The sequence below is a fragment of the Cotesia glomerata genome, linkage group LG8 (genome assembly GCF_020080835.1).
Source record: "Cotesia glomerata isolate CgM1 linkage group LG8, MPM_Cglom_v2.3, whole genome shotgun sequence".
In the NCBI taxonomy this organism is placed as follows: domain Eukaryota; kingdom Metazoa; phylum Arthropoda; class Insecta; order Hymenoptera; family Braconidae; genus Cotesia; species Cotesia glomerata.
The window spans coordinates 1,342,871-1,355,048 of record NC_058165.1 but is presented as its reverse complement, the minus strand read 5'-3'; the positions used below and the strand labels follow the sequence as shown (position 1 = coordinate 1,355,048).

Below are 12,178 nucleotides of genomic sequence, written 5' to 3'. Positions count from 1 at the left end.
ATTTCATATATACATATATATAATATATAAAATATATGAAAAATTGATGTGGGTATTCAAATGAAAGGTCTTAATGAGTGTAACATCGGCATGAGCTTATATCTTTAAAAATGTCAATAGTTGACAATATACAAGGTCATTTTTTAATCATTGACATTTTTAAAGACATAAGCTCATCTTGATGTTACACTCATCAAGAGCTTTCATTTGAGTACCCACATGCATTATTGATATATATATATATATATATATATATATATATATATATATATATATATATATATATATATATATATAAAATATATGAAAAATTGATGTGGGTACTCAAATAAAAGGTCTCGATGAGTGTAACATCAGGATGAGCTTATATCGTTAAAAATGTCAATATTTCTCAAGATATTAGGTCATTTCTTAATTATGTATCTAGAAATAGAGCATTTTTGAATGCAGCCCAAATATATTAACTATAAAAAAAAATATTTTTTTTTTCTCATTAAAAAAACTAAAATGGTCGATTTTTTATGTGCTACCTTAAAAAAATTAAAATTTAAGATAATAATTAAAAAACAAATTATTAACTTAGCATAATAATTTTAATAGTCTAATTTAAAAAATAAATATAAATTTGTAGTAATTATGAATGATATATTTAATGAGAAAAATATATATTTAATTGACTTTAAAATAGAATAGTATTTAGTTCTATAATTTAAAGTCTAAAGGCATTATCCAGTCCACTGAATTTTATATAAACGTTGGATCCGTTTAATGGAAATAAAATATCTCGGTGTAAATTCGTAAGCTGGACAGCTGGTTGATGGAGAATTTACGAAGTCAATCGATCGGAAAGAAAATAAAAAAAACGCTAAGTATCCCGAGGAATTCCCTTATATTGTATTCTTTACGATTATAGAGAAACCTGTTATATATATTAATAAAAAACAATAATAAACACTCTAAATGTGTAAGCTCGGTAATTTTAAAAAATTAAAAATTTAATTTTAACCCTGGAGTGTAATTATTATTTTTTATTTTTCTAATTTGTCTAACGCAAATTGCAGAGTGTCTAATTAGGCGCAATTAATTACTGAGCTGAGGTATTCCTAGATCATTTATGAAGGGTAAAAGTATTTATAGATCGTGGGGCGCACGTGCTTTGGACCGCACGCACGCTGAGCCGCAATATGCAACATGCGGTCTGTTACATAATAGCTAATCGGTTGGGTATCCATAAAGCCATAAAGGTGTCTTCTAAATCAATGTGTAATATTACCTGATTTTCTCTATCGAGAATCGGTAACACTATAATTAATTAAGCGTTAATTTCTTTAGTCAAAAAGATTTTTTAAAAATTATTTTAGAAAAAGAAACTAAAGAAAAAAAATGCCGTCGATTTAAAAAAAAATTGTTTGTTATTTTTAAGTTTAAAAAATATTTTTTTAAATTAAATATTTTTTCCCGGTTATAATTTTAAAACATAAAAATATATATTGATTAAAAAAAACTTCAATTTGATAATTTAATGACACTTTTTATCGACAAAAAAAAAGATAGTGGCTCGTAATAGAATATAAAAATTTTTTTATTTCAAATTTATTAGTCACTCTAAAATATTTTAAAACCACAATAGTCTTTTTTAATAAAAAATTTTTTCAATAAAAAATTAAAATAAAAAAAATACTTTATTTTAAATATTAAAATAAATATATTTAATTCTTAAAAATGTCTTGCCGTAAAATTATTTTTTATAAAATTTTTTTTTTAATAATTGTCATGATATTAATTAAAAAATCTCATGAAGAAGATATTTTTAAAAAATGTGCTTCATTTATCCAAAATACAAATATATCGCCTTGTATGGAAGAATGTGAAGTAGTAAGTACTAAATAATTATTAATTATTTTTTAAAGATGATAATAATAATAATTTCTTGAAAATAAAACATTTTATTCTTTTATTTAATATAATATTATTTTTTTTAGTGTTATAACTATGGAAAAGGTTGTTGTGAGCCTTATGAGTGTGTACCAAATCCAATTATCGGAAGAAATGTTTGTACTATTATTAATCATTAAATAATTATTTATTAAAGATTGATAAAATAAATATTTTTAATGTTAATAACATTTTTCGGACAGTAAATTTATTACTTTAGTATAATTTAATCAATCTAAACCAAAATGTAATTTTTAATTTATAAAATAACAATAATATCAATTTAAACATGTAATAATCATATGATTAGTTGTATTAAGTCAAAAAATATTTCAAATATTCAAAAGTAATTTAATAATCTTACAAGAAGAACAGAAACAAAATTAATTTAACTGATCGTTAAATAGCCATATCAAAGCAAATTTTTTTTTAAGGGAGTTGGGAAAGAACGGATAGGGGAAAGGGGGACCTACTCAGTGGGAATTTTTCCGTAATTGAAAAAATTATCAGACAGCCCAGACTGGGAATCGAACCCAGATCTCTCGGTTACGCGCCAAGGGCTCTACCAGTTAAGCTATCCGAGACAAGTACTGACTACTTTATTCAGTCACGTATATAAGACCCACCGAGCAAACAACGCCACCGTCCATCTTACGGTAAAGAGCCATATCAAAGCAAATTTTAAGGGAGTTGGGAAAGAATCTTTCGTTACGAACAAAGTAGTTTTCCTCGGGCGATATTAGATAATACAGTGAATTCTGCTGCGTATCGATAGGTAGCTTCTTGTATAATTTTTACACGCTTTATATTAGCTTCACTTGTATGTCAGTTTGTCAGTATGTCAGTATGTAACTCTCCGTGGGTAATCTGCGCGCCTGCGGCCTTCCTTGGTTCTGGTAGCCGTTTCTCAGGCTCGCTCTCCGAAATCGAACTCTGATTCCCCGTATTTATAATATTTATAAATAATTATTTTTTTTATTAGCTTCACTTGTATGTCAGTATGTCAGTATGTCAGTATGTAACTCTCCGTGGGTAATTTGCGCGTCTGAATATTTTTGATAATCAACAAATAATAGTTTAAAAAAACTAAAAAATCACGCTTTTATAAATAAACCAAACTAAAAAGTAAAAAATAAATAATAGTTTAAAAACTAAAACACGCTTTTTATAGAAAACCAAACTAAAAAATAGAAAATAAATTTAAATTAAGAATAGTGTTAAAAATTTCAATAAATATAAATTAATAATAGTGGAAATAAAAAAAATGTATTTTATTTTAAAAAAAGCGTGGGGTGCTTTTTAAGATATTATCAAAATGATAATCACTCTACTCATATCTGTCAATAAAATATTTATAACTATTGACACCATGCACCTCACGCTTTTTTTAAAATAAAATACATTTTTTTTATTTACACTATTATTAATTTATATTTATTGAAATTTTTAACACTATTCTTAATTTAAATTTATTTTCTATTTTTTAGTTTGGTTTTCTATAAAAAGCGTGTTTTTAGTTTTTTTAAACTATTATTTATCTTAACTGATAAAGGGGAAAAGTAAGAAGAATAATAAAGTGTGTCCATAGATACTACACAAACCCGAGTACACTGATAGAAGGATTTATTAACTATTAATAATTTAATTTATTTGAAGACAATTATTTAATTTATTAAATTTTAATAAATATTTTTTAACATTCAATAAATATTTATTTAGGAGGAAAGTACATTTATTAATAGTTAATAAGTATTTATTAATAGTTAACAAATATTTATTAACAGTTAATAAATATTTTGTTGAGTGAATTTGTTTCGCTTGCAATATCATATGATATAAAGATTGCTTATAAACAAAAATCATCTTTATAAATTATTTGGATTAATTATATTACATTATAATAACGTTTATTGTAAAATAGCAAATTCTATCACAGGGAATAATTATCTTTTATATTTTTAAATATTAAAAACGTTAATTTAATTATTATCACGTATTCTAGCTGTAGGGTTATAAAAAGTGTCAAAAGAAAATTGCTATTTTTGCTTTTTATTTTAAATAAATATTTGTTAACAGTTAACAAATATTCATTAACCATTAATAAATATTTATTAACAGTTAATAAACTGTAATTAATAATCACTTATTAACTGTTAATAAATATTTGTTAACTGTTAACAAATATTTATTAACATTTAATAAATTGTATTTAATAAATAATTTATTAACTGTTAATAAACATTTATTAAATCCTATGATGTTAAAAAATCATTTATTAACAGTTAATAATGTTTATTAAATATAAACAAATCCTTCTATCAGTGTATATATGCAAAAGACAATCTTAATTAACATTTAGCGCATCCTATAATAAAATTAAGATAGAAAATATGTGTTGCAAACACTGATAGAAGGATTTGTTTATAGTTAAAATATTTGTTAATATTTAACAAATCATTTATTAGAGACCACTTTTAGTCCTTAAAAAATATTTCTTAGTATTTAAGAAGATTTATTAATATTTAATAAATGAATATCTGATTTATTAAATACAAACAAATCATTTTAAATACTAAGAAATATTTGTTTGATACTAAAAATGGTCTCTAATAAATGATTTGTTAACTATTAACAAATATTTTTTAATACAAAATAAATCCTTCTATCAGTGAACTATTTTTACACGGAAAAAAGTAAACTGTAATAAATAACAGTCGATTTATAATAAGTAATGATCAACTGCTAAAAATTACCATTTCAAACAGTAAAATCGTGATTTTACTATTCACTTTATAATATTTACCATTTAAACGTTACAATTTACTATTTACATGGAAGAAAATACTATTTCAAACAGTAATATTCGCTATGTAAATGTCTAAAATTTTAAAGTATAATAATTAAGAATTCAGACTTTGATATTTATCATTTGGTACCTAAAAAATGATCGCAATGATATGTAAAAAGTATAAAATAAAGTTAGTAAATTTCTAATACAAGCAACGTCAATATTTACAAAGTAAAATGGTAAATTTTAAACGCAACGCTAAAAATCAAACTGTAATTATTGACTTGCTTGGACTGGTAAAATGTATATTTTAAAAGTATAATTTTTACTGTTTGAAATGTTAAATTCTCCCAGAATGAGAGCCCCTTCTCTTTCATCTGAGTTCCCCTTCTCCTCATAATATCGACTATATATTGAAATGGCAATTTTTACTGTTTGAAACTGTAATTTTTTAAGATGAAACAGTCGTTATTTACTATAGTGACAGCTACTAATCACTTATTTTGGATATTAAATTAGAAATTGTGGCTTTTATACTTTCTACATTAAGTTCTGTAATATTTATATTTTTGGCATCCCGATGTCCGCTTTACTGTTTGAAACTATAAAAATTAACCGAAATCCGAGTGAATATTACAGTTCACTTTTTTCCGTGTAACATGATTGGGCAAATATATATTATAATCTTATAATTGAATTGTATTTAATTTATTATTTAAAGATATTGCATTATCTCATATACAACATTGGGAACGCATCAACAATAATAGTAGTCTTGAGGATATTAAAAATTTAAAATTTAAAAAATTGAATATTTTCAGAAATATTAGTAATTGAATAGATGATGATGATAAATTGATCTTATAATCATAATAATCTTATAATAAAATTAAGATGAAAAATAATTTTTGTAAACTATTCGTAACATGATTGGTCAAATATATCATAAGCATGAAAATATATACAAACTCTATAGTCAAGTGCGCGCTTGCGCGCGCAAATTCAATTCTAGTAGCTACAAATTTTAGATTATTTTGTAATTGGTATTTAAGCACTTAGTCTTATCGATAAATTTCATCTAGTGCTAGGTCTATTGATAATCTTTTAAAGATTGTAAAGGAAAATTTTAATTTTATGCAAATTAACCCGGTTTTAAAATTGCACGCCTCAAACCGGAGATTGAATGACTTTATTTAAAGTGATTAATTTTTGAAATTGTAATGAAAAATATACAAACATAAAATATTTATATTTGAAATATTTATAACAAGCATTTTTTCAAGCTCACCCTATTTTATAATTTTAAGACCCTTTACACAAAAAAAACGCCAATCACCCCTTGCGTTTAATAAACTCCCTCAACCGATTCGCCACACAAAATCAACCCGCATCCCCTAATCGCAACGAATTACCATAGAAATGTAATTCGAAGATGAAAAGTTTGCAAACATATATCTTTATTATAATTATAATTAAACGAAAGTGGTCAATATATTGCACTTTTTTTAATTTTTTAAACAGTTTATGACTTTTGAAAGTTTTAGAAGTGTACTTTCTATTTAAGTGCAATTGCCAATACTCTTCAATTGTAAATTATTCTGTTGAGCGTATATGTATGTACATAACGGGATGCGTGAGTAATTGTCTAAAAATGACAGTATTAAATCACGATTTAAGTACTTTGATACTAACGACTTTTTAATGGATGCTGGAATTTTGTAAATTGTATGCAGAGGTGCGGTCGTAAAAGATTTCAAGTATTTTTAAGGTAATAATGAGTATAAATATAAGGATGCAGATGAAATTATCATAATACATGATTTACATCGTAATTTTGTGATGATCAATTGTGAGATTTTAATGTGGAAAGAATTTTGGGAAAAATTGAATCCTTAAAAATTTTTAATTTATTAAAAAAATTATTATTTTAATATTATACGACAATAATTATAATAATTATTGTACGATAATAATTATAATAATTATTATTATACGACGCAATAATTATAATTATTATAATATTATAATTATTATTCGACAATAATTATTTTTTAAAAAATTAATTAAGGTAAAGAAAAATTAAATAAAAAACTAGATTATAGCTTTAAGAAGATTCACGCAAAGTAGTCAAATTTTTAAAATTTCCTTAAAATTTGTAAATTCAATCTACGTAAATAATTAATAAAAAAATTAGAAAAACGGTGAACCCTGAAGGCCATCCGTGTAACTTCCCGCTAATTCCATACCTAGGTGCATAAAACTGCACTAATGATGTTTTTGAGCTCTCCTAGCTGAAAAATACAATTTATGTGTTATTTTAAGCTCTTCGAGCTTAAAAAGATAGCTTTTCTATGCTTTTGAGCTCTTTGAGCTCAAAAGTCTGATAGACGTTTCATAGAACAATATTTTTTTAATTTTCAAACCGCACTAACTTTTGAATGAATCAACATTTTCATGAAGAATCTTCAAGTTTGAATTGATAAAACTAGAAAATTTGAAGTAATTCCAAAAAAACACTTTTTTCGGTTTTCTTTCGTTCATGATATCTCTTGAACGAATTGACCAATTTGGACCGGCTTGACGGCGATCGACGTAATTTTATTATGCTAATAGCTGATTAGTTTTTGAAATTGATCAATGCATCCGTTTAAAAGTTATTCCAAAAAATGTCGGAGTTATGTTAAAAAAACACTTGTTTTCAAATATTTTATCGAGGATATCTCTCGAACCAATCAACCGATTTCTACGTTCTTGGTGGCGATCGACGCGATTTTTTAAGCTCTAAAAATTATTTTTTATCATCGACAACGATCTGAGAAGAAATGACGAAGTTATGTCAAAAAAACACTTTTTTCGATTTTTTTTTCGTTCACGATATCTCTCGAACGAATCAACCGATTTTGACCGGATTAGCGACGATCGGCGTGGTTTTTCAAGCTTAAAAGCGGATTAGTTTTTGAAGTTGATCGATAAAGCCGTTTAAAAGTTATTCTAAAAAAACCACTTTCAAAAAAAATTTTTTTCTCATTTTTTTTGAGATTTTTTAAAATTTCTCAAAATTTATCGGTCCGAATCAGTTCAAATTCACAGGAAATTTAAGTTTGAGGGAACTCTTTAGAATGTCGTTTAGTAGATTCCGATCGATTTAGTCGTTCAAAAGTTATAAGCGAGTCACATAGTCACACACGCACACACACACACACACACGCACATAGTGACAACATCGCGGGGGTGGTGAGGGAAGCTTCCTATGACCTCAAAACGTCGAGATCTGATGAAAACTCGATTTTTGCAAAACGGGGTGAAAACAATAACTTCCCGATTTTCTTAGCGGGAAGTTAAAAATTATAACAGTAGGTTTTCGGGGTTTAATCAAATAATTAGGTTTGAAAATTGTAATTTTTACATGTAAAATGGAGATTTCACCAACCGTGTATTTGGTTAAGAATTTAATGCAATTAACAATTTAAAAAAAATTTTATTTTCATTGAATTTGATTGAAAAAATAATAAGCTAAAGATTAAAATAATAAAAAAAGTAGCTTTCCGAAGGTATTACGGGGATATTTGATATATTTTATGAAAAATCACTGGGAACCCGAGTCGAAATTTAAGTCGTAGATTCAACGTTTTAAACGTTCAAATCGTAAATTCGACGTATTGAACGTTGAAAACGTAAGTTCAACGTATTGGACGTTGAAATCGTAATTTGAACGTATTGAACGTAAAAAATATAGATTCAACTGTGTTAAAAAAAATATAATTGGATCATATATTTTTTTTAAAACAGTTGAATCTATATTTTTTACGTTTAATACGTTCAAATACGTTCAAATTACGATTTCAACGTCCAATACGTTGAACTTACGTTTTCAACGTTCAATACGTCGAATTTACGATTTGAACGTTTAAAACGTTGAATCTACGACTTAAATTTCGACTCGGGAACTTGCGTTGTTTAAAGTCTTGTATTTGACTTGGCAACACCGCTTGCTTAGTTACCCATGCGCATAAGTAACCAAGGTTTTTTAAATGCTAGAACATCGAAGTCATTTCAGTTAGACAGTAAACATAAATAAATTTTAAGGTTAGGAACACTCTTTTTGTGTTGTCAAGTGTATACCGGTAATTCAGAGTGCTATATTGTTTTATTAGTCAATTAAATGTTAATAATTATTTAATGAGTAAATTTATCGGAAATTTCCTCAACAAATGTTATTAATTAATTTAAAAATTAATCTAAGATAACAAAAGTATTTCTACGTATTATTTTTTATAGACATTCTTTACACTAGAAGGGTACTTGGATCTCCTTCTCAATAAATTAAAATACGGGAAATCTCAGTACGATATGAGACCAATTTAACCAAAAATTGATCACAATCTTGACTAACAGCTTTCTCACATCTAATCTAGATCTTATGGGCGTGATACATCCCCTAAATAATCGACAGCATCTATTGATATTGATACTGGTGATATTGATGAAGATCGAGAGCATCAAAGGACTCCATAAATCTGAGAAATCCATTAAATAAACCATGAACCGTTATTGAGTCTGAAAAGTTATTTTCCGAGTAGAAACAGTACAGTAGCCCCAACGAGTATCTTATCTAATAAAACATAAACTGCTATAAATAAATGACACCCCAACACCCTAAAGTGTAAGTAGTGTGTCCCCTAACCTCAAAACACAGCAATATATATATCAGGAGCCGGATTGGCCGAGTCATGATGCAGTTTAACTCAACGTGACTCATCAGGTCATGAGGTTGTCTTTGTTGGCGCAAAAAGTTGAGTAGAAATATTTTATTCCAGCATAAAATATTCCGATTCCATCTATGTAGTACATATAGCTTGCATAGTCATAGATCAAGGGAGCTTGTTTGTACTTACCAAGGAAGATCCCCTAATCCAATGTGTCGCTGTAATGTTTCAGCTGTAGTGGGAAGAGTTGGGAATACTTTCTCTTCAACGGATAGGAGAACGAGGGTTAGGTACTGTTCCAAATTAGAGGCACTTGCACGGGGATTTTTGCCAGAATAAGTGCTTGGAAGGGTGCATGACTGGATAGTGGATGGGATGCTAGTGCTTCTATGAACAAGGGCTTGGTTGGATTGAAGGGTCCTCGGTGATTGGTAAAGTCATGAGACAAAGGGCTCATAACTCAAACGGTTGCGATGGACCTAAGGTTTTTTTGACTTGTTTTTGGTGATTTTATTAGAGTTTTTTAAGGAAAAATTGTCGTATTACGACTATAAAACTCCCAACACACCCAAGCTCTACTGTCATCAATATATTGATAAATATATTTTGCTGACTATGGTTCAAAATACTGACAGTTGGAGTACAAATAAATAACACATTTTTTATAATTAAGTACTTTTTATTTAGCTATAATTTATAGAGCGAAATTTTGTTATCTGTTACAATTTAATTTAAGTACAAATTTAATTGAGTAAAACTGTACTTTAGTAATGTATATTATTATTCTAAATGTTATAAATTGCATTCAATTTTCCATAGACTATCCATTATCATTAAGCGTGGACTAAGATATTGAAATCGTCGTGATCAGATACCACATCACCATAAGCCACGATACAAGTATTGTATAGTGGAGGTTCGAGTTTTCCAACGCTAGTCCTATTAGGATCATTATCTTTCATAGTGCGACAAATAAGATATGGTTTATTGTCTGCAGTAGCACCTCCATAAACGGCTTTGTCAAGTGTGTACGATGAATTTATCCATTCCAAGTTCGAACCGATCACCATCTATGAAAAAAATTAGTTTATGAAAAAAACGTAAAAAAATAAATTAGATGACTTTTTAGATCATACAATACTTACTTCGAACTCCGACGAAACTATTACTTGATTGAAATATGCCATATGGCATTGGACGAGGTTAGTTGCATTGATTTTTATTATTGTTCCTGGGATTACTAAACCTTCGTGAGCTCCACGACAGACGTATACTGGTAAACCATCATCTATTCCAGCTAAAATTCCGTCACCAAGTTGTGCTTCAGATTTGTAATTGATCCAGGATACTGACGCTATAGGAAATACAAATCGGTTAAAGGTGTACTAGAAAGAAGCAAATTCATTTAAAAAAATTAGAAAAACGGTTGACCCTAAAGGCCATCCCTGCAACTTCCCGCTAATTTTATACTTAAGAGCTCAAAATTGCGCTTACTACGTTTTTGAGCTCTTCGAGCTAAAAAATATAATTTTCGTGTCATTTTGAGCTTTCCGAGCTCAAAAATCTGGTAAAAGTTTAATAAAACACTATTTCTTAAATTTTCAAACCACAATAACTTTTGAATGAATAAACCGATTTTCACGCAGTTGATGGCATTCGAAGCAGTTTTTCAGGCGTCATAGAGAATCTTCAAGTTTTAATTGATCGAAGTAGGAATTTTAAAGTAATTCCGAAAAAAAATTTTTTCGGTTTTTTTTCGACAACGATAACTCACGAACGAATCAACCGATTTCGACTGGGCTGGCGGCAATCGACGTGATTTTTTGATTTTAAGAGCTGATTAGTTTTTGCAATCGATCGGTAAAGCCGTTTGAAAGTTATTCCAAAAAAAACCACATTTGAAAAAATTTTTTTTTTGTAGTTTTTTTGAGACTTCTCAAAATATACTGGTTTGAATCAGTCCAAATTGTATTCAAAATCTAAGTTTGGTCAAGCCCTTTCGAATGACACCAACCACGATGAAATCGGTCACATTCCATACATAAAGTATTGAGACTAAATTTACTTATTGAGACTATTCAAAAGTATGAGAGGTTTACATATGGCCACACATACACACACACACACACACACACACACACACACACACACACACACACACACACACACACACACACACACACACACACACACACACACACACATACACACACACACACATACACACATACGGGAAGTTAAAAAGAATCCTAATCAAATTTAGACTTCTCAGTAGAATTAGCGAACGTAATTGACTTTGAAAACATAAATTAAATCATGAAAATACGAACATCCAGGTTTTGAAGATAACATTTTTTCTCCCTCGTTATGTTCAACGTTTTGACAAGTGCCTGATACGCATGAGTAAGCGGTTGACAGACAATCGGATGGGTTAGAACACTCAGCGGTCAAAAGACTGTAACATACATTATTGTATCCGATATATTTTGATCCACATTGACATTCTCCTTCAATGCACTCAGAAAATTTAGGTTTACATCCGGATGAAGCATGACAAGAGTCGTGCAAACCTAGAAGAAGTACAGTTTATTACGATAAGATGAACCCATTCATAAAGTAATAAATAAAATGCTTACGTTCAGCGTATGTGTAACACTTTCCATCGGCAAAGTAAGTATTTGTCAAGTATTCACAGGCTTTAGAAGTGTCAACTGGAATCTCCGATTCTAAAGAATAATTGCAGTGATAA

General features: G+C 28.0%; 1 protein-coding gene and 1 long non-coding RNA gene across 2 annotated transcripts; one reads left to right on the top strand and one right to left on the bottom strand.

Moving 5' to 3' along the window:
• The first annotated feature begins 1,833 nt into the window (after positions 1-1,833).
• LOC123271087 lies at positions 1,834-2,043 on the top strand. Its single transcript, XR_006510775.1, has 2 exons — positions 1,834-1,875; positions 1,983-2,043. It is a non-coding gene; the product is annotated as an uncharacterized LOC123271087 (long non-coding RNA).
• An 8,219-nt stretch (positions 2,044-10,262) lies between these two features.
• On the bottom strand, positions 10,263-12,092 carry LOC123270818. The gene is made up of 3 exons (XM_044736966.1): positions 12,066-12,092; positions 10,575-10,814; positions 10,263-10,499 (listed from the first exon to the last, which is right to left on the bottom strand). The coding sequence occupies exons 1-3, from the start codon at positions 12,090-12,092 to the stop codon at positions 10,263-10,265; spliced, it is 504 nt and encodes a 167-aa protein (XP_044592901.1).
• Between the last annotated feature and the right edge of the window lie 86 nt (positions 12,093-12,178).

Bases quoted from the DNA above. Each gene is read 5' to 3' on its own strand.
- LOC123270818 (XM_044736966.1), bottom strand. From the start codon at position 12,092: ATGGAAAGTGTTACACATACGCTGAAC. The intron at 10,815-12,065 runs GTAAGCATTTTA...GCTTCTTTCTAG, and splicing joins GTGTTACACATACGCTGAAC to TACACCTTTAACCGATTTGT. The intron at 10,500-10,574 runs GTAAGTATTGTA...TTTTTTTCATAG, and splicing joins TAGTTTCGTCGGAGTTCGAA to ATGGTGATCGGTTCGAACTT.